Below are 23,261 nucleotides of genomic sequence, written 5' to 3' on the forward strand. Positions count from 1 at the left end.
ACGGATTCTCTTCAGTTCCGAGAGTTTTGAAGAGCTTTTATGCAGCTGATGATGTAGGATGCTGATACAGTGTTAGCTTGTGGTTGGAGAAATCTAACTTAAGGCGCCATTTCCTGCATGTTTTTTTATGTTTGAAGATAAGGTAAAATGTCTATCTATAATCAAGGTAAATAACAAATATGTATTAATGCCTGTTATGTTCTTATGCTTATCAAAAAGAAATGAAAAAGGTAAAAAAAAATAAAAAAACATAGGTGCAATAACCTAAGGGATTAAAAACAAAGATTTAGGTTAAAATGATCACACGTAGATTACAAATTAAGGTTGCAGATAGACTGTCACGGCTAATAAAGACAAAAAATAAAACCGTTCTATATTGTTCTTAAATGGAAAGAGGTAAGATGTGAATAGATTCATTACATTACTTTGTAACTGACTGCAGAATCTCATTATAATCAGATAATTTTAAACAGGAGGTTTTGGTTTCACAAATATTCCGAGGAGTTAGTGCAATAAGAGTTCACCAATAAGGAACAGAGCTAGATGATTTTGTGTGACTTCACTTCCCAATTTTAGAAAGGAGAGCTCAAAAGAAAAAAAACCGTTGCCATCCGGTTATGGTCTAAGCGAAAATAGTATGGTTTACGCCGATGACTGAATGCGCCTGTGCACAAGTCGATGAGTTTCAGCTGGGTTATCAAAGCACCTGGGTTTACATAGCTTAAGTTTACCAAAGTATTTTCTTCATGAACTCCACAGAAATCTGCAATGGACTGTACTATTAAGGTAGGCGTTTGATCTGGTTTATTGTCTTGTTCTGAAAATGAGTAGCGAGTGCGCAAACACCCACACGGTTAGTGCGACTACTGGTGAGAGAGGCAAGGCGGTGATGCAGGTCCCCACTCTTTCCTTCTTGTACAAAATTTCCTCTTCCTTCCCGTTCGTGGTTGAATGTCGGCTCTTTAATAACAAGAAACCACTACAACATTTAGACTGAGATAAAAACGAAATGGTGTCCACAACGCGCGAGAAAGGGTATGCACAAATTTGTCTTTACTTTTGTTTTAAATTTTTTTTAACAGTTCTAGGACGCAAAATGGCATATCATCCAAGTCACGTAAGCCAAGTACATGTAACTAACGTACTTTCTACTTACCATCTTAAGAACGAGGAAAACTCACGCAAATGCAAACTGGAAAACAATGTACCGAATTTCACATATGGCACAATTATGGCGGGGCGCTCTCGAGGCAGGTGGCTTTATGGCGCCAACAACAAGGTAGACTGTGGAGACTTTAAAAATCCCAAAACGAAAACGTCTAGTATTTTTTGTTCTTGCATTCTTTCGATTGGTTAAATCTGACATGGCACTTTGCAAGAACTAACAGGCTATATTAATGCATATCAACTGTGATAAAAAGCATATGCTAATTTTTTTGTTTTATTTGGATGGTAACGTCATGGCAAGCAACAGTTAATATATTTATTAATAGATTGTGGCTAAGTGTTTTGTTCGTGCTGAAAAATTTCCAGTAAAGCTACATAATGTTGATTATTATTATGAAGATTAGCTAAGTTAATTATTCTAGAACCTCGTTTAATTTAGGGAGCTAAAACTGTAGCTACATTAATTCAAAACAAAACAAACCGAACAAACAAACCAACACAGGGGCTAATCATAAAATGATTTTGAAATCCCAGTCATTATCTGCCTGCTGAAATTAATTTCGATTATAATTAAATAGGCTACTTTCGTCAACTGCTTACTGTTTGCTAGTTGCTGTTTTATGTTTGTATCATTTACATAAATATTTGAGCTGACACTTTATTTTAAGGTGTCCTTGTTGCACATGTAGGCTACTCACTATTAGCTATAACAACAACAACAACAACAACAACAATAAATTATGTATAATTACATGCAAGTAACTCTAAGCCAAACCCTAATCCTAACCATATAGAAAGGGACAAAATAGGCTAGTATTGTCCAAATGAGTAATTACACTGTAACAAGGACACCTTAAAATAAAGTATCCATATTTTGAAATAACTATATATTTTTTAAATAGACATGGTCTTAAACATGTAAAAATAATATTTATCAAATAGGCTATAGGCCTATTCTAATTGCTCACTATATTTGGTGAAGAGCTTTGAAGGTGACGCATTGGTGTTGTTTCTTATTGTTCATTCTGCAGAAACTGTGTTGGTTCATCTTGTCCTTTCACGCACTGATCCCTATACACCCCCCCCCCCCCCCCCCGTAAACTAGAGCAGACGGGTAGCCTGTTGCATTCCTGTGTTTCGTGTCTGTAATTATTCCATGCCTGATTTAGTTCTTTAAGGAATAATTTATAGCAAAGTGCTGGGCGCTTGTCAGGTGTCGTTATCAGAGCTGAGCAGGCTTCCTGTCTCAAACCTCAGACTTTCCGCACACACTTCCGCAGTCCCTCCTCGAAAAAAAGGCAACAAAGACTGACAAAACAAAATTGATTCGATAGATGTGCGATGCCAATCCATTGTTCTACATTTCAATTAAATTAGCCGGACAGTAAACTAAAGCGAATTGGAACGCACTGCGGCGTCTTGTTAATGCAGGTTCTCCTCACTGAAGCACCCATCTACACTTGCAAGATGTTGCTGATTAAAACTTGTGAAAACCACAAAGTGTTGTTGCAGCTCAGAGCGCAGCTGCGTGTCTCTTTGCAAAATCAGCATGCCTTAACGTCAACTTCTGCTTTCCTTCACTCTCGCAAACTGAACATGACTAACATCATAACTGTGAAAATTCTAGCTCGAATATGATTCATTAAGCAAATTCTCCTGCGTTAAAGCTTTTAATATAGGCTCTCTTTAAAAATCAACATGATTAAATGAAATTAGAAATAGCCTGCTTATTAATATAAAAATGTGGTAAATCACTATTATTTCTAATTTATTTTTATTATATTGGTAAAATTGGGTATTAACGAATAATTTAGCAATATAGACTATGAGTAGTTAAACGAACAAACGAAAAATATACCTTTATTTCCTCAGTCGTGACGGTTCCTGCGGTTAAGTATCAAAGCTGTAGGCCTATTTTTGTTTCTTAGAATGCAGTGACTGCAGTTTTATCAGACTCCATGAGCTAAAAAACAAAACGAAAAATTGCACATTATCTGGTTGGCACATTTATAATTCTTTCTTGATTATCGAAACAAGCAGCGGAATCACTCAACCGTGTGGAGAGAGAGGGAAAACTCTTGGGTTAAAAACAGACATTACAAAACATAAACGTAAAAATATTTTCTAACTTTCGTTCATAACTGAAGTTGTGTTCACCATCCCCAGGTTGAGGGGTTGGTTTGCATCCTGGTAAATGAGAAAAAGAACATTAGAGGAAAAAACAGAAAATATAAAAATGGTGGTTTTAAAACCAAACTAAAAAGGAATTTTTTTGTACAATTTTTTAGTAGTCATTTCGATCATGTAATAGGAGTACTATATATTTGTCCACCTTTACGAATTATTTTCTTATTTTACATTTAAACTCTTCATAAATTGCCATCATTTATCAGTCTTTAAAATAATACAAATATGAAGTTTCCATATCTATTAACTGATATTTTACATTTATGCAAGTTATTTTATAATAATTTAGTGCTAAATGTACAATTATAATAACCCCGTCTTCCCTAATAATGTGCCTTAATGATGATATTTTTATATAGTTATTTAATGGGTTTATATGGCAAATAGCAAACATTTTATAAATAATTTATGGATAATAATACTAAGTTAATGTAGCTAAGGAATTGCACAATTAGGTCCTATTCGTTATATTTAAAATGATGAAAAATAAATTAAATCATTGTCAATCATGGCTACATGGTGTGCATAGTATTTATGCAGTAACAGTATTTTTTTGCATGTCTGAATTCCGCATTTTACTGTGATTTTCACTCTAGTACTTCAGACCAACAAATTAGACTTCACAGCAGCAAACCAACTAGAATATGATAAAGCCAATTGTGACTGAGAAAGAAATAAACAGATCAGTCCGTGTCTCCCATATTACCCAGTGTCCCATTATGATAATACGCAAAGGGACATTTCATAACCTGATTTCATTAACAAAGATTGACCACATTGCTTTTCAGTGCTTCCTGTACTAGCATGCATCAGATTCAAACCTGTACACCTTTAAAAAAAAAAAAAAGTCTTATTTCTAGATTTACTAGTGGTAATCTAGTAAATCTGTTGGATTATCACAGAATAAATTTGCAGTGAACTCCGCCTTTTGAGGGTGATAAACTGTGTGATTAGTTTTTGTGCAAAACCTCTGAAACCTAAAAGCACCTAGGTTTTTTTCCTGTGCAGCGTTGCTCTACCACAAGTTCTGAGAATTTCTTTCACAAGACCAAATGGAGGTCTGTTGCAATTGACTTGAAAACACTGCACGCATGTCACAGGCACCCAGCGGCGCCAAGGACGGCACAACAATAGCATGACTGTGTTTATGTGCATCTCTGCGTGTTGTTTTTGATGTGAGATGCACATTAATCTTACTGACCTCGAGTCGACATTTTGCACACAGCGTGCAGTTTATGTTTGCTAAAATATTGCATTTGGTTTCTCAAGCAACAAAGACCGATATGAAACTCATCGAACAGGAAGTCAGTTGTGGCCAGGGTAGAGTATGTTTATGTTCATCACTTTGGAGGAGAGAGAGCAGTACTATGTGTGTTGGGTTGTGGTTTAAAAGGTGCATAGGTGCAAAATAATTTTAACTGCAGAATGAAATACCAACTGTTTCACTGGCTGCAGTTTAGCTTGCTGTAAAAGAGAAGATGCAGAATACATCATTTATCCAACTAACACATTTGCTTTTTGTATACTGATCAAAATGAATGGTTTTAAGTAAGTGAGTGTTCAAATGGTGTTGGACAATGCAATGCAATCTTAGTGCATGTCATCTCTCCTACACAGAGCAGCATCAAGTTCAGCCTCATCTGTGCCACAAGTTAGGGCTTTCAAATGCACATAAACTAGGCGGTGAAAACTGTTTGCGTTGTCAGCTTGGCCTAGCTTTGCTTGCTTTCACTTCTCTACGAGAGCTAAAAGTTTTCATGGCCTTTTTAATGGTGTGTGAGAGATAGCTAGTGCTATTCACAGCTAGTTCAATAGGAATCACAGCAGTGAATTATTAGATATTTTAAGAGAAACCAGTAATATTGACTTGTCACTCGGGTTTGGCAATTCACACTGCAACAACAAATTCATCCATTTGCAAGCCCTATATAACTGCAAAGCTTTATAAACTTTCAAACAAAGATGCCAACATTCATCTTAGCTTAGCTTTTCTGGTTAAAAATTGGTCATATGAATTTCTTTGAATTTGACGTCACTGTAATTCTACTTCCTTACAATTTAAATTTTTATTCTGCTAGTTCAATTAAAATTCAGGGTTTCTTAATTCTGAATGGACAACAAAACCCAAAGTAGCTGGTGTTTGTTTGAGCCATAAGAGAACATTCTTTCCTGGTAGTCTTGATCTGAAATATGCATGATATAAAATCCTTTAAACCTTCATCGCCAAAAAGCAATTTTATCAGTAAATGCCAGTCACTTAAATGAAACACCGAAACAGATTCTTGTTACAAATGCGCAAGACTTCAGATCAGGTGAATGCACCCTACAATGCTGCCTCCTCCCTGTTTGGTGACCCTCAACATCATTCAGAACAAATTTGTTTTTCAGCTTTAAATGCTTAAACCCACATTTCTACCACTCCTCTGTTTCCTATCTCATGCCCCATGCCAAAAGGTTTCACTGCACATGGGGGCCAGATTTCCTGTGAGCCACCGAAAAAGCTCAGTGCTGACGTATTTCAGCTCTAAAGACAATACTAAAACCCTCTAAACAAGCTCCCTGAATTCAGCTATAACACAAACATTTATTCATGCACAAACACTTACATACATTTGAATGTTTAAAGCGTCTTTTTGAAGTTTCAAATGGACACATAAAGAGCAGAGTGCTCAAGAGCAGACTACCAACACTAAACACAGGAAGAATATGCACAGATGTCTCAATTTCTAATTTGACTCTTGTGCCAAGTCATATCTACCTGGGAGTTAAACGACCTAAACTATTCCGATAAACGTATTTTTCAGTTTCAAAATTAATACCCCCTGTAGCTGAACAGTAAGAGAGCATATAAGTAATTTTAGTACTAATTTTATAAGGTTTTGGACTCTAGCCAACATAGCTTTTGAGTCAAAAGACTGAATTAATGGTAATTTCTGTCAACTCTCTTAAAAATAAAGGTTCCAAAATGGGGTTTTTGCAGTGATGCCATAGAAGAAACATTTTTGGTTCTACACAGAATCTTCTTAAAAGAACCATATTTTCATAATAAAAAGAAAATTCTAAAAACCTAAAAAACCTCTTTACACCATCAATAACTTTTGTAAAATGCAGAGGTTCCATGGTGTTAAAGTTTCTTTATGGAACAACAGACACCAATAAAGAACCTTTATTTTGTAGATCGTAGTTCCTCCCTAGAGTTTTTTTTTATTGTCCAGATAAACCTTAAGTTTGTACCCCAAATCAATTCTTTTGACATCAGTTGCTGATTAGAAAGTCATGGTATTGCGATAGTAGCTGAAACCCGTAACATCCCTGTTCTGGAATTACTGACAAAATGCTCAAGTGTTATTTCTATTCTTACGCTATGGCTTGTTGTTCAGCTAAATCAAGGACTTTAAGTGTTTTGTTTACATAACCAGTGTGTGTTCTATACTTCACAGGAAGCTCTATCGGTGGTGAGTGAAAACCAGTCCATATTCGAGTCGCCCTTCAGTGGTCACCAGGCCATGCACATGAAGGGAGAGATCACATCACCTGCAGTGTTCAGACAGGGTTCTGAAGAGAGCGTAGAACCCACTGAGCCAGACTGGACCGGATCGGCCACACAGAACCCCGCGAAGAGAGCAGAACACATCAACGGAAACAGGTGGGCCAACAAACTTTGATGTCAGAAGATCCAAGTCTCCATTTATAAACCCTTAAAGTAAAGGTTCTTTATTGGTATTAATGGTCCCATGAGGAAACGTTTCAATGATCAATCACTGATCAAATCCATCCATATGCACTTCCAGGAGGAATCTGAATTTTGAGTTATACTATTTCAATATCATAACGGTGAGCATTTAGAACCAAAACATTTTAGCTCTCCGTTTCTTATTTTCTCTCATGAATGCTACAGCCGTGAGTCCCCAGTGGACTGCAGTGTGACTAAAAGGACCCGACACATGAGTAACAGTGATGGGGGACCATTGGCCTACCAGGCCTCTTACCCAGAGCCACGGAGCAGCCCGCAGAATGCCAGCCCACCCAGCAGCACCACAGAGGAGAAGAGGGTCATTGTACCAGCGGGTGAGATCTATTGTGAAAGTGTTTTACTGTCATTTATACAGAGAAGTTGTATTACTACTTGGTCTACTAGTTGTATAATTACTCAGTTTATTCAGCACAGAGGCATTAAATCTAAATTGAGAGTAAATACATGAATTTTGATTTCATGTTGACTGTTTTTGTTAAGCCTAAAACATTAAAATGATTAAAATTAAAACCATTAGTCTTTGCAACTAAAAATGTTGCCTTTGCAACTAAAAATGTTGCCTTTGCAATACAAGTACTAAACTAAAAATATAAAATTAAAAGCCAATTCAAAATATGAATAAATAAACAACAGTATACAGATGATACTTAACACCTGTTGACTGTAATATATTCATAAAAAGGGAAGCATTTAAGTACCTGACAGATTTAGTCTGCAGTTGACCAATTTCTAAAACTAGAGGATGTATCGATGTCTAAACAAAGATATGTGGTAATTATGCAGTGGCCACAGGCTCTTGCATCATTTAGGAACTTGTGCTTTGTGGTAAAAAAAAAGGCTAGTTTGAAATACAAGTAGTGTTAAAGAACTAAAGCACTAATGTGATTCCTTCTGGTAGATCCCAGTAACCCAAGTAAACTACAGATGATTGCACAGATTCCAACAGAGATAATCACTTTTTCTCCCAAACCAATTAGGAAGTTGAGTTATCTTCAGTGAGGTGTTTTGAAGGTCGTCATAACATTATTAAAAGAGCAGAGCGGTGGAGTTGCACCATGCATTGTGCGACAGTGAGTGTATGGGATACCTCCTCATGAGTCACCCGGCCCAAACAATTATAATGCTCATAATTCTCGGATATGGCGTCATATTTCAAGGACAAATACGAGAGTATGATGGCTTATAGGAGGAGAACTGTAATATGTAGAGAAGCATTTCCGATAGCATTCCGATTAATCTCAAAGGCAGCTGAACTGTGACGTCAAAAAGGCAGATAAAAATCCTCTCAAAATAAACCAGGCAATGCTCAAGAATATGATATATCACACACTTACATATCTATTCAAATATCAATGAATGAAGAAACAATAACATGCATCCACATCAGCCAAACCATGACCCCTTGGCCTAAAACCCTTACTGAAGAACAAAAAGATGTATCAGCCCTAACTTACAGAGATTAAGAGCAGTAACAGAGAGTGCACTGACTTTTTTACCTCATGTTTGAACTCTGATAAGTACTGTCACAGCTGAAGCACTTGTTCCTCATTTTATCCTTACTTCTGTCCTGTTTTAGACCCAGAAGTATGGACACAAGATCATGTGCGGCAGTGGGTAGAGTGGGCAATAAAGGAATATGGCCTTTCCGATGTGGACGTGTCCCTCTTCCATACTCTGGATGGAAAAGCACTCTGCAAAATGACCAAAGAGGACATGATGCGTCTCACTACCGCATACAACACAGACATCCTGCTCTCTCATCTAAACTACCTCCGGGAGAGTAAGGAACTTTGCCCATAATTCCATATAAATAATCCATTAATAATTGTTAATTTGGTCAAGAAAACATAAGAAAATCTATAAAACGACTTCAATCATTTAAACTTCTAAATGCATTGCTTGTACATTGTGGAAAAGTTTGTGCATATTTAAATGTAAATTAAGTATACAGTAAATATAAATACAGTAAATTAAGAGGGCTTATTTTCTTTACTATTGTTTTCTCAGGTAGCCCCACTTTTTCCTACCCTGCAACCCCTACCAATACACAACCACAGCCTAGACTACAGGTTAAAGCTGGTAAGTCAAACATTTTACTTCTATTTTTAAAAAAAAATTGGATGAGCTGAATTTGAAACCTCTGTCCGAATGTACACCACATTTTATATTAGTGCCCCAAAATGAGATGTTTCTTCTAACTAATGATCCTAAAGTTATTCCAGTGAACTAAAAGCAATTTTGTGCCCAATCATCTTCTTATTTTATCCAATGCAAATGACATGTACTAAACACTTATTGTATCATAATGTGGTTACAGCCCTATGATAAGTCATAAGGTTATTTTTAGCTATACTAAAATTTTCTTAAAGGGGTAGTTCAACCTAAAAGATGATATTCAAGTCATTAAAATAAAAAAAATTTACAAAAAAAATTATTCTGTCATTTACTCACCCTCAAGTTGTTTCAAAACTGTATGAGTTTCTTTCTTCTGTTAAATACAAAAGATATTTGGAAGAATGCTGGTAACCAAACAGTTGCCAGAAGCCCTTAACTTCTGTAGCATGGAAAAATACAAAGGAAGTCAATGGATACCGGCAACTGTTTGGTAACCAACATTCTTAAAAATATATTTTGTATTCAACAGAAAAAGAAACTCATACAGGTTTGAAACAACTTGAGGGTGAGTAAATGACAGAATATATTTTTTTTTAGGTAAACTATCCTTTTAAATCTCCCATTAAATAGCCATTGAAAAAAAATATTATATATATAGTTTGTTTCTTCAATGAATTTTGCCCCAAGTGTTGCAAGGTTTTTGAATCGTTGCACTTTCAGACAGGAAACAGCTGCATCAGGACAGGAAGTAAGGGGTGTAGAGCTCAGGTTAGGATACAATTGACTATTCTGTGGTAAAGAGAATCAGTTAGAACAAAAGGACAATCACCCTGAGGAATTGTGTGCCATCTTCAGGCCTTCTTACAATTTTGCTGCTGGCTTTGTTCTGCCCTGCGTTTCTCCTAAGGGATCTTTAATGCAGGGCTTCCTTCCTTCTGCGGCTGCACTTCTCCTTACTCTATAAAGCCATCCTTTCCTGTAAAATCTCCCTTTTGTAAACTGCTCCTATCTGACTTTGCCTCGGCACAGAAAACAGCTTTGAGGAGATCGGCAGAAGGAACAGTTGGTCGTCAAGCGCCTTACCAGCTGTCCCAAAAGGTTGCTCTACATTCACAAAAACATCATGTTACATAATTATATTGCATAAATATGAAAAAAATTTTTTTTTTTTAATATCACAGGTTCTCCAATCGAACATCAGCACAACACCAGAATTACAGAGCCTCCACCAAGACTTCCACAAGGTCGACAAGTGCACCTTTAAATTGAATACTCTATGAAACTGATTTTAGTTATCTTTTTGTTAAACTACACCTCAAAATATCTAATCAGTATTTTAAATTTCCATCTTTGCAGACCCCTACCAAGCATTAGGTCCCATCAGCAGCCGTCTTGCAAATCCAGGTAAGTGATTAAATAGAAAACTGTATAAGCATCACTGTCAAATTAACAACAAATGTGGCCTTTTTAGGGTATGTAATCTTTGGATGCACAGACAGGGCACAAAGTTTTGCCCTTTTATACCCGATTAATAAATGAGAATAGACCATATACACGTGTTCAGTTATATCAGTTGTATGATAACTGAATAACTGTTGTTAATATAATATGGACAAATTAAACGTGCATAAAACTGAACAAAATTATATTTTTATTACAATTAATTTTTTTAATAACATGCATACATTTATCTTTAAAAAGTTTGGGGTCAGTTAAACAAAGACATTAAAAGACCAAACGTGACGGTAAAACTAACATTTGGGAAAATAAGAAATCTATTGCTTTACAGTTTCCACAATATATACTGTAAAATAATATGCACCAAATAATAATATGCACCAAATCATCAATTTCTGAAGGATCATGTAACTGAAATCTGGAGTAATGGCTGCTGAAAATACAGCTTTGCCGTCACAGAACTAAAATTACACTGTAAGATGCATTTCAGTAGAAAACCAATATTATAAGTTGTAATATTTAAAAATGTTACGGTTTTTATTGTATTTTTGAAACAAACAAATACAGCCTTGGTGTGCATAAGAAACTTTAAAAACATAAAAAAATAAAGAAAATCTTACTGACCCCAAACTTTAGTTTACTTTTTTTAATATTAAGATTTAAAGGCCTGTGAAAAAAAACACATGATTAGTATGACCATTAGCATGACGTTTGCCCGACCTTCTTTACACAGAAACGAAACCAATCCACACCAAGATCCGACCGACCAAACACAATTCTAACAACCTGCCCGTCACCAGCACTGACAGGACTGTGGGTAGGTGTCTGACCGACCCACATTCTGTTTCTGTGTACAACATACATTAAAAAGGTCACATTTGGAAAAAACAACATGCCCTAAAAAGCCCTTCCGGGCGCTGCTGAAAATCTCTTAACACTTTTTATTTTCACACAGGCTCTGGTCAGATCCAGCTGTGGCAGTTCTTGTTAGAGCTGCTGTCTGACAGCAACAATGCCGCCATCATCACCTGGGAGGGCACTAACGGAGAATTCAAGATGACCGACCCTGACGAGGTGGCCAAGCGCTGGGGCGAGCGAAAGAGCAAGCCTAACATGAACTATGACAAGCTCAGCCGGGCCCTCCGCTACTACTATGACAAGAACATCATGACCAAGGTGCATGGAAAACGCTATGCATACAAATTCGATTTCCAGGGCATCTCCCAAGCTCACCAAAACCATCCTCCTGAAGGGGGCGTGCTCAAATTCCAGCCTGAAGGGCCATATGTGCAAAGCTACCACAGCCACCAGCCAAAAATGAACTTCATGGGCACTCATTCAACCCCTATGCCCGTTTCAACAGGGAATTTCTTTGGGCCTCCAACCACCTACTGGAACTCTGCAACAGGAGTGGTGTATCCCAGCTCACCCATGCCACGACATCCCAGCACTCACTCGCATTTGAACTCTTATTACTAAAACTGTCTAATTATAAAGCCCTGGATTTCATATGAGACAGAGTATAACAAAACATCAACTTTTCAGGAATCCTCATCCAATGTAAATCATTTGTAGCAATTCCAAACAGTTCTCTATCTCAATGCATGCACATCAAAACAAAGCTGTACGACTTCTGGGCTAAATTGTAAATAGGCCTTGCATGTTTCATACAAGGTATTGAAAAGACTGGTCTGACATTCCCCAAAAGCATGCATACGTATCTCTGTTTTAAAATGTAATATTCCTTTATAAGCATGTGCTTTGTACAGTCTTTTTTTTATCAAATAACTTCACTCCCCTAAATGTAACATTATATTTCAAACCAATAAAACACGTAGCTCACTTAATGCACCTGTGAATTTTATTATTGTCTTTGAATTGACAATACCAACCATCCATTCACTACAAAGAATATCCTTTTCAAAATGTTTGTGCTCAACCATTTTCTTTCTTTAGTTTGGAGAACATAAAATAACCTCTTTTCACTACTAAAAACCATTGTGTTTTGCAGTGTAGTGTAGTTTTGGGATGCTTTGTTATTTATTTATCTATTTACAGTAGCAATTCCCAATGGACAATGGTCTCACATCATATTAGTGATACATTATCAAAACAATGACACTGCAAAAAGCTAGAGGTAAAGGGAAAAAAGCTAACTTCAAAAGTGTGCATCATGTATTTATTAACAGATCAATTGCAATTTAACTGAAAACACTAAATCATAAAATGTCTTTTTTTAAATCCTTTTTGTTTAGTCCAATCCAAATACCTCCTCAAATATTCTGCGTGGCTCCACAAATTTGTCGACTTCCTCCACCACAGCCGGGTCCGGCACAAAATGACGAGGTCCAATCTCAGCTGTCTGTGTGGTTATTACATCAACAAAGCCTGTTCCCACCTCTTCTGTCATGAATGGAGATGTTTGCTCTTTCTCGACCATCTCCAAATCAGACTCCATGATCCAGGGCTCACTGGTGATGACCTTACTGGACACTGTAAATGAATTCATAAAATATGGCTTGACGTAAATCTGAGATTCAGAAGTCAGAGAACAGGTTCACTTACATCTAATAAAACCTCCATGATGTGGCAAGACTTTCCTGACAGCTAAACAAGCAATATTGCATTTACTCTCAATGCAGTGCTATGAAAAGATATACAGTATATTCCAACAACAACATACCCTGCCTTAAATTGTCCTAAAATCACTTGACATTTCTTACCAGACAGGTCAGAAGACAGACATGTGGAGTCACAGCAGAAGCATGCATCATTTGAACCGTATAACTCTTCCCATCTGAGGAAATGATCCAAATTAGTACTAGTTCAGTTCTGAAAATTGCACTCACAGCACACACAAGATTCAATATACCGTTCTGTTGACTGGTTGTAAGTGCAGGACTTTGCACTTGATGTTGTTTTGAAACTTCCGACGGATATTTCACAATGCATGTAAAGATGCTGAGAATAAAATGAACAGGCAACCCCAATAAATTGACTCAACTGATAAGTCAATCTTTCATCAAAAATCATCAGCATGCCATTATAGCTCATTATTTCACCTCTCCCAGCATCCCATGAAACAGAAAAGCATCCAAGGAGAACCGCAAAACATTTCTTAGTCCACTTTGGATGAATTTGGACCACCTACTGCTCTTGCTATCAGTCATGCACCTGAAATAAAAATAGCACACATGTAAAGCCTGGCATGAAATAATAAATGATAATTAGAAAAGTACCCCACCCCCACAATGTAACAGTTTATTTTATATTTAGACAAAATATAAAAACCAAATACAAAAAAGTTTGCATGAACATTGTATGTTAAATTAGGTTTATATGGCTCATATAGTACAATATAGGAAAATATACAGCACATACTTGAAGGAAAAAAAAGTGTAAGTGCAGCTGCTGTTATTTATATGGCCAAAGAGTAAAATAACATTTTGATAGCTTGTAATGTAAGTCAAAAAAATCTTTGTAACAGTATAGCAGACTACCTACATAATACAAATAAATACAGGCCCGGCTCCAGGGGGGCTTGGCCCCCCCCTCGGACATGCCCCTTCAGACCGAGGTGAATGGTCGGACTTGAGTTTAGCATATATTATATCTTATTGTTCTGCCCTGCGTTTTTACTCAGGGGTCTTACTCATACAACTGCCTGCTGTTGAATCTGCTTTCATTTAGATGGAAAAGCAGCTCACAACCTCGGTTTTCTTCTTAATAATAGCGTAACGAAATAGATTTGGCAAACAATCCAGTGTATCTTCTTCTTTTGGAATCCACGCAATCACTGCTCCAGTCACCATTTTTTGTCCAGTGCTGGGCTCTAAAAATCATTTAAAAGTTTCATCATGTAGTCATGTTCATTGTATTTTTATTTATAATTTTTTTTTTTTTTTTACTTTGTTAGATCGTGATGAATGAGTGAGTTTTTAATTAATTTAAAGGGAGCAGTCTTTGCATGCTGTATAGCCTACAATGTTATATTCAGAATTTAAATAAAACTTCATGCTTGACAGCCATGTATGACACAGAGAAAGCCAACTACTATACTATATAGAAAAAGATAATTTCAGAAGCATGTGACTCTGCAACTGATCTGGTCCAAACACAGGATTTAGGTAAGGAAACGGTTATTATTTGTATTGGCTGCCACGCCAAATCATGCACACTTACTCGCTTTTCTGTGTTTCTGTGAACATACAAATATATATATACACACACATTTTATTAACAAGTAATTGTAACACTTTACAATAAGGTTCGATTAGTTAATGTTAATGTATTACAGTCTATTATTATTGTAAATACTACCTAAAGAATGTATTGAGCGTTCACTTGAAAAATATTAACAACATTAAAATCAGCCCCCCTAAAAAACATAAAAGCTATATATCTCCAATAGTCTCAGACGTCCCGCACACAGAGGTGGTTCTGAAGGTCTGGCTATGTGAGATCATCTCTCCAATAACAGGTCTTAAGATGATATTTCAATGCTTTGGCATATAATTAATCTTTGGAGCTTATATTGTGGGAGTAACACACAATACAATACAATACAATAGCGATTAAGTGGTGTAAAACTTATTATTATTATTATTATTATTAAATTAAATGATTATTAATTAAAACTAAACATTCACAATTATACCATAAGGCATTTTACTTGCTAAAAATTTATAAACTATCATTTACACAAGTAGGCACAATAAGGGCTTAATATACAAAGTGTTACCCGTAGTTTTCAATGACTGTAAATCTTGGCATGGACAAATGAGAACTGCTGATAGTCACATAACAGGAATCCACAAACAGCCTCTCGTCCTCTGCAAGAGGGGGTCCGTCTGCCTGGAAGTACATGGGGTGACCAATGGTATACTCTTCGGTGGGCGATAACCGTCTCCACAGCTCTAAAAGACCAGATGATGATGATTCATTGACTGATATGGCAAAGAGTACTCATCTTATTAGTCAAACCTTGTTTACCATCACGGGGTGTGAGTACAACACTGTCCACAGTTCTCAGGGGTTTGAAGTAGTTCTGATATCTGATTTGTGGTATGTAGCCAATTTTGTACGAGTAATGATATCTGGAGAAAAAAAAAAACGGGTTAGATGGTTAAAAAAAGTAAATCAGCGATTAACAGGCACACAAAGTTGAAACCGAAAGGTCCCGCAAGTGGAACACATTCACATACAGAGTTTATCTTAGTATTTTTGTCTTGTTTCTAGTCAAAATATAAATTCTTAAATCAAGATGCATTTACTAAATAAGCAAAATGGCATATATTTAGTCGTTTCCAGGGGGAAATAAACTAAATTAAGTCCAGTCTGCCAGTGGGGTTTTTAGAATATTTTACTTACCCCACTGGCAGATAGTTTTAAGCAAAATGCACTTTTACAATTTTCCGAAAAGCTAGTAAACGCATATTAATTTAAGAATTTTTTGACATTTTGACTAGAAACAAAAACACTAAGTAAGATAAGCCCTTTTTTGCAGTACAATCACCACATATGGATATACACATCGAAAGACACAGATTTACCTGTTAAAGTGACACTCAACAGGTAGTGAGAAAGGCATGGCACGGCGGATTGGCCCCAGGTCCGTCACTGGAGAGTAGCGCAGTATGTTGGAATATGTTACTCTATTGTTTATTAACTGCATTCAAAAAAAGACAAAAGATAATTTCACAGCAAAGTTTATAAAGTGAAGCCCTGAGTTGAATGGAGCAAAATGATTTTCTGCGCCTTGGCGCTATCATGAGTCTCCTTCCTTTTACATTTTTATCATAACATTCCATCTATACTAGTCAACAATGAAAGTGGATCAAAAAAGTTAATTAAAGTTGTCCTAAGACGAGAACTGGTATTGTTCCAGTTTTAGGACACCTTTGATATATATACACACACATGCACACACACACATACATACACACACACACATATACATATATATATATATATATATATGAAGAGTTCAGATGCAAAAGCCTCTAAGTGCCATCTGAAATCTTCATCTAAAATTAGGATTTTTATCAGGCTCCTATATTTAAGTTCAGTTATTTCACTTTAATAGCCTGGAAAAGGACCTGCACATTGCCATTAAAGTAAAATGACTCAACCTAAGCATAAGAGCTTGATAAAAATCCTAATTTTAGATGAAAATTTCAGATGGCACTTTTGCATCTGAAGTCTTCATATACACACACACACATACATATACATATATATATATATACATACACACATATATATACACATATACATATATACACACACACATATATATATATATATACACATATATATACACATATATATACACATATATATACACATATACATACATATACACATATACATACATATACACATATACATACATATACACATATACATACACATACATATACACATATACATACATATACACATATACATACATATACATATATATACATATACATATACATACATATACATATACATACATATACATATACATATATATACACATTTATACATATATATATACATACATACATATACACATACATACACATAAAAAACATATATATACATACATATATATACACATTTATACATATATATATACACATATATACATACATATACACATACATACACATAAAAAACATATATATACATACATATATATACACATACATACATACATACATATATACAGTCGTGGCCAAAATTTTTGAGAATTACATAAATATTGGAAATTGGAAAAGTTGCTGCTTAAGTTTTTATAATAGCAATTTGCATATACTCCAGAATGTTATGAAGAGTGATCAGATGAATTGCATAGTCCTTCTTTGCCATGAAAATGAACTTAATCCCAAAAAAACCTTTGCACTGCATTTCATTGCCGTCAATAAAGGACCTGCTGAGATCATTTCAGTAATCTTCTTGTTAACTCAGGTGAGAATGTTGGCGAGCACAAGGCTGGAGATCATTATGTCAGGCTGATTGGGTTAGAATGGCAGACTTGACATGTTAAAAGGAGGGTGATGCTTGAAATCATTGTTCTTCCATTGTTAACCATGGTGACCTGCAAAGAAACGCGTGCAGCCATCATTGCGTTGCATAAAAATGGCTTCACAGGCAAGGATATAGTGGCTACTAAGATTGCACCTAAATCAACAATTTATAGGATCATCAAGAACTTCAAGGAAAGAGGTTCAATTCTTGTAAAGAAGGCTTCAGGGCGTCCAAGAAAGTCCAGCAAGCGCCAGGATCGTCTCCTAAAGAGGATTCAGCTGCGGGATCGGAGTGCCACCAGTGCAGAGCTTGCTCAGGAATGGCAGCAGGCAGGTGTGAGCGCATCTGTACACACAGTGAGGCCAAGACTTTTGGAAGATGGCCTGGTGTCAAGAAGGGCAGCAAAGAAGCCACTTCTCTCCAAAAAAAACATCAGGGACAGATTGATCTTCTGCAGAAAGTATAGTGAATGGACTGCTGAGGACTGGGGCAAAGTCATATTCTCCGATGAAGCCCCTTTATGATTGTTTGGGGCATCTGGAAAAAGGCTTGTCCGGAGAAGAAAAGGTTAGCGCTACCATCAGTCCTGTGTCATGCCAACAGTAAAGCATCCTGACACCATTCATGTGTGGGGTTGCTTCTCATCCAAGGGAGTGGGCTCACTCACAATTCTGCCCAAAAACACAGCCATGAATAAAGAATGGTACCAAAACACCCTCCAACAGCAACTTCTTCCAACAATCCAACAACAGTTTGGTGAAGAACAATGCATTTTTCAGCACGATGGAGCACCGTGCCATAAGGCAAAAGTGATAACTAAGTGGTTCGGGGACCAGAATGTTGAAATTTTGGGTCCATGGCCTGGAAACTCCCCAGATCTTAATCCCATTGAGAACTTGTGGTCAATCCTCAAGAGGCGGGTGGACAAACAAAAACCCACTAATTCTGACAAACTCCAAGAAGTGATTATGAAAGAATGGGTTGCTATCAGTCAGGATTGGGCCCAGAAGTTGATTGAGAGCATGCCCAGTCGAATTGCAGAGGTCTAGGAATGGGACGATAACCGGTTTTATTGATAACCGTGATAAAATGTGCTGAAGGTTAGTGATATCGTTTAAAAATGAATTATCATTAAAACCGTGTTTGATTATCGCGGTTTTAATAAATCGCTATTAAATCATGTCCACCCAGCAACAGTCTGACGCAAGCGCAGCGCACAATGTTTTTTTGTCGAGAAGGAATGGCGAAAGTCAGTGACTTTTCTATGCTTTTCTATGCTTCTACACTTTTCATTGTAAGGAAGGAAATGCCACAGAATTTAATCTTTCTTTAAATTAAGTGCATAGAGTTGCTTGTTTTATTAGTTGTTTGTTGATTATTAAATATAAAACTTGCTGAAATGTTTTCAGTGTGAGCATCAACTATTTTTGAACACTTTCATCTCGTTTCAACAAAACCGTGATAATATTGATAATCGTGATAATTTTAGTCACTATAATCATGATATTAAATTTTCATACCATCCCATCCCTACAGAGGTCCTGAAAAAGAAGGGCCAACACTGCAAATACTGACTCTTGGCATAAATGTCATGTAATTGTCGATAAAAGCCTTTGAAACGTATGAAGTGCTTGTAAATATATTTTTTAGTACATCACAGAAACAACTGAAACAAAGATCTAAAAGCAGTTTAGCAGCAAACCTTTTGAAAACTAATATTTATGTAATTCTCAAAACTTTTGGCCATGACTGTACATATACATATACATATATATATATACACATATACATACACACGTATATATATATATATATATATATACACATATACAGTCGTGGCCAAAAGTTTTGAGAATTACATAAATATTGGAAATTGGAAAAGTTGCTGCTTAAGTTTTTATAATAGCAATTTGCATATACTCCAGAATGTTATGAAGAGTGATCAGATGAATTGCATAGTCCTTCTTTGCCATGAAAATTAACTTAATCCCAAAAAAACCTTTGCACTGCATTTCATTGCCGTCAATAAAGGACCTGCTGAGATCATTTCAGTAATCTTCTTGTTAACTCAGGTGAGAATGTTGACGAGCACAAGGCTGGAGATCATTATGTCAGGCTGATTTGGTTAGAATGGCAGACTTGACATGTTAAAAGGAGGGTGATGCTTTAAAATCATTGTTCTTCCATTGTTAACCATGGTGACCTGCAAAGAAACGCGTGCAGCCATCATTGCGTTGCATAAAAATGGCTTCACAGGCAAGGATATAGTGGCTACTAAGATTGCACCTAAATCAACAATTTATAGGATCATCAAGAACTTCAAGGAAAGAGGTTCAATTCTTGTAAAGAAGGCTTCAGGGCGTCCAAGAAAGTCCAGCAAGCGCCAGGATCGTCTCCTAAAGAGGATTCAGCTGCGGGATCGGAGTGCCACCAGTGCAGAGCTTGCTCAGGAATGGCAGCAGGCAGGTGTGAGCGCATCTGCACGCACAGTGAGGCCAAGACTTTTGGAAGATGGCCTGGTGTCAAGAAGGGCAGCAAAGAAGCCACTTCTCTCCAAAGAAAACATCAGGGACAGATTGATCTTCTGCAGAAAGTATAGTGAATGGACTGCTGAGGACTGGGGCAAAGTCATATTCTCCGATGAAGCCCCTTTCCGATTGTTTGTGGCATCTGGAAAAAGGCTTGTCCGGAGAAGAAAAGGTGAGCGCTACCATCAGTCCTGTGTCATGCCAACAGTAAAGCATCCTGACACCATTCATGTGTGGGGTTGCTTCTCATCCAAGGGAGTGGGCTCACTCACAATTCTGCCCAAAAACACAGCCATGAATAAAGAATGGTACCAAAACACCCTCCAACAGCAACTTCTTCCAACAATCCAACAACAGTTTGGTGAAGAACAATGCATTTTCCAGCACGATGGAGCACCGTGCCATAAGGCAAAAGTGATAACTAAGTGGCTCGGGGACCAGAATGTTGAAATTTTGCATGCCCAGTCGAATTGCAGAGGTCCTGAAAAAGAAGGGCCAACACTGCAAATACTTACTCTTTGCATAAATGTCATGTAATTGTCTATAAAAGCCTTTGAAACGTATGAAGTGCTTGTAATTATATTTCAGTACATCACAGAAACAACTGAAACAAAGATCTAAAAGCAGTTTAGCAGCAAACTTTTTGAAAACTAATATTTATGTAATTCTCAAAACTTTTGGCCACGACTGTACACATACATACATATATATATATATATATATATACACACACATACACACACACACACACATATATATATATATATATATATATATATATATATACACACATATATATACATACATATATATATATATACACAGCATGCATATTTTTATTGTTTTGCTGTAAATTATAAAATGTTTGCAAAAACTTATTGTGAACGTACTGTTTGAAATTATACAAATTAAAAAGTAATAGATAACAGACATTAGCTACATTCTGAATGTACGTATCCAAATTATAGTTCTTATTATTTAACGTGGTGCGTTATGCTACTTACAGTTTACTGTACTTTGTTATTTAAGATGGAGAAGGGGGGGAAAAAGACAACTAAAGAAAAAAATATATATAAGCCAAGCACACCTTTTTCTTACTTCCACACTTGTCCATGTCGTAAATAAACACATGATAGTATTTTGTAGTCTTGCTGATGTCGCATGTTCCCAGTTTTAACTCTGAATGAAGGCCGCCGATGCCTAAAATGTGTTTGTGAACTTTAACGATCATTTTCTTCATTTGACAAACGACGTTTACTCCTTGTGTTCGCCCGCGGCGGCGGGAGGCCTCCGGTAACGTTACCGCGGTGCGCGGGACGAGGACTTGTTTCGTCTCCTCGGGCAGTTGTTCACGACCTGTTCCATGCATCGGAGAGAACTGCTTTTTGTCCAAAAGGGGGGTTCTTGAATGCTGGAAAACGGGAAGTTGTAAATATGGCGAGTCGAGACTCTCGACAGCAGATCCGTCGAAATCTACTCCAAATATTTCGTCCAGTGCCGAGGTCGAATTGCTCGCGTGCTTTGACGCAGATCGTGCGGGGTACACATATGTGGAGGACAAGACCAGTAAAGTAAATATTACTGGGAAATAGAGCTTCATATCTTTAAACTGCATCAAAGAAATGGTATTAGTCGCTATTTTACTCAAACAGTGTTGGTAACCATGACATATTTCAGAGCTGAATGGCTAATTAATGCACCTGTCGCCTCACTCCCCTGTTTCACTAGTAGTGATGGCAGACTGATTCATTTCCACGAATCGGTTCTTTCGAGCAGGCCTCAAAACAGATTCAGCGCATTTTACTTTAAAGGCTGTGTCCAAATGCAGGGTCTGCATCCTTCGGAGTACTCATTTGAAGGATGTTACGTCACAGCGCCGCGACGAAGGCTGTCCAAATTCGTAGGATCCTTCAAATGCGGCCCACAAATACGTCCTCCTTTTCCCCGAATTGGAAGGATGGATGTGGTGGATCCTTTCCCGTCCTACCTATCCCATAATTCTTTTCGGCAGAGCGTAATGGCGGACGAAGCGAGCGGTAGCGGAGTGGGAGAGGAGTACGTTTTTTAAAAACTGGCTTTTCAAAAAAATATTTTTTTTCAGTGGTTGTCTAGTTAGGCATTTTGTTTTAAAACATAAATGAAAATAGGCTATAATGGCTTACCTGGATATGACTGTCTTGTAGTCTGATATAAAAAAAACTCTCCGACAACGAGCAAAGAAAGTATTTGATTTATTTAATTGCTTTATTCCTTCAAAAAGATTTAAAATGAGGAGAATAACTGTTTGTCCATTTTCCCGCTTCTTGCTTAGCGCTGTCACGGTTGCTAGGCGACAGGATATGAGCAACGGGTAAGGGAGGGAACTGAAAGAAGGGTAGGCTGTCCAAATTCACAAACACCGACTTCCAGGTTTCGTGGTCGTCGGAGGACCCCTCCTCCTTCAACCGGGTAGGAAGGATCCTAAGGAGGATGCAGACCCTGAATTTGAACACAGCCAAGACGTGATCGGTGACGGAAATCGGTGACGTAAAGTTGTTTATTTATTGGGTTAACAACAAACATTTTAAAACATAAATAAATTTTGAAACAATTTTTCAATTTTTCATACATATAATACATTGATTAAGATATCTTTTTAGTGCTTCAGTAAATTCGTGCAAGAAGACGCCTTTTGCGAGACAGAATGTTTTTAGCTTCCCAAGCTCTATGGCAGGGTATATCATTATTTTAAATCAGTATTTTTTTCTGTTTGTGTTTTACATTTCTGAATATTTATGCACCAATATATAAATACACCAATTAAATGTAGTTGCTATTAAGATTTGTTGGCATTAACAGTAGCCATATTCATTCTGGTGATGTCTAATCTTAGTTTTCTCATAATCTAGAGCACTTTGGTCTGCTGCGAACACATGGAAACATACAGCAGAGTTGCGGAATCCGACAAGGCATCATAGCCTTGAGGTTACCAAAATCTGTTACACTTTATTTAATAAAGAATGGATTTAATGCTCCTCAAATTTACTCTGGTGATG

General features: G+C 36.9%; 2 protein-coding genes across 4 annotated transcripts; one reads left to right on the forward strand and one right to left on the reverse strand.

The window, feature by feature from the left end:
* Positions 1 to 593: 593 nt before the first annotated feature.
* Positions 594 to 12,528, forward strand: LOC132158791 (retroviral integration site protein Fli-1 homolog). 3 transcript variants are annotated; one of them, XM_059568367.1, is made up of 10 exons: positions 594 to 786; positions 6,795 to 7,000; positions 7,253 to 7,422; positions 8,685 to 8,888; positions 9,116 to 9,187; positions 10,253 to 10,321; positions 10,405 to 10,467; positions 10,580 to 10,627; positions 11,415 to 11,498; positions 11,637 to 12,528. In XM_059568367.1, exons 1-10 carry the CDS (start codon positions 769 to 771, stop codon positions 12,158 to 12,160), a joined length of 1,458 nt encoding a protein of 485 aa, XP_059424350.1. In that variant the 5' UTR covers positions 594 to 768; the 3' UTR covers positions 12,161 to 12,528. The 3 variants fall into 3 exon arrangements, with proteins under 3 accessions (XP_059424350.1, XP_059424351.1, XP_059424352.1); XM_059568369.1 differs by lacking the exon at positions 594 to 786 and adding an exon at positions 901 to 1,035; XM_059568368.1 differs by lacking the exon at positions 11,415 to 11,498 and having other exon boundaries at positions 596 to 786.
* Positions 12,521 to 21,953, reverse strand: zp3d.2 (zona pellucida glycoprotein 3d tandem duplicate 2). The gene is made up of 8 exons (XM_059568370.1): positions 21,314 to 21,953; positions 16,234 to 16,349; positions 15,674 to 15,777; positions 15,423 to 15,597; positions 13,744 to 13,855; positions 13,554 to 13,642; positions 13,405 to 13,478; positions 12,521 to 13,174 (listed from the first exon to the last, which is right to left on the reverse strand). The coding sequence occupies exons 1-8, from the start codon at positions 21,839 to 21,841 to the stop codon at positions 12,933 to 12,935; spliced, it is 1,440 nt and encodes a 479-aa protein (XP_059424353.1). The 5' UTR covers positions 21,842 to 21,953; the 3' UTR covers positions 12,521 to 12,932.
* Positions 21,954 to 23,261: the final 1,308 nt, after the last annotated feature.

This window comes from Carassius carassius, chromosome 15 (assembly GCF_963082965.1).
Source record: "Carassius carassius chromosome 15, fCarCar2.1, whole genome shotgun sequence".
Taxonomy (NCBI): Eukaryota; Metazoa; Chordata; class Actinopteri; order Cypriniformes; family Cyprinidae; genus Carassius; species Carassius carassius.

Excerpts from the sequence above, each read along its gene's own strand:
- LOC132158791 (XM_059568367.1), top strand. Across the intron at positions 8,889-9,115 it reads TCTAAACTACCTCCGGGAGA|GTAGCCCCACTTTTTCCTAC; the intron begins GTAAGGAACTTT and ends TTGTTTTCTCAG. Across the intron at positions 11,499-11,636 it reads CAGCACTGACAGGACTGTGG|GCTCTGGTCAGATCCAGCTG; the intron begins GTAGGTGTCTGA and ends ATTTTCACACAG.
- zp3d.2 (XM_059568370.1), bottom strand. The coding sequence starts at position 21,841 with ATGCAGTTTAAAGATATGAAGCTCTATTTCCCAGTAATATTTACTTTA. Across the intron at positions 16,350-21,313 it reads AGTGTGGAAGTAAGAAAAAG|TTAATAAACAATAGAGTAAC; the intron begins GTGTGCTTGGCT and ends TTTTGAATGCAG. Across the intron at positions 13,479-13,553 it reads TACAACCAGTCAACAGAACG|ATGGGAAGAGTTATACGGTT; the intron begins GTATATTGAATC and ends TCATTTCCTCAG.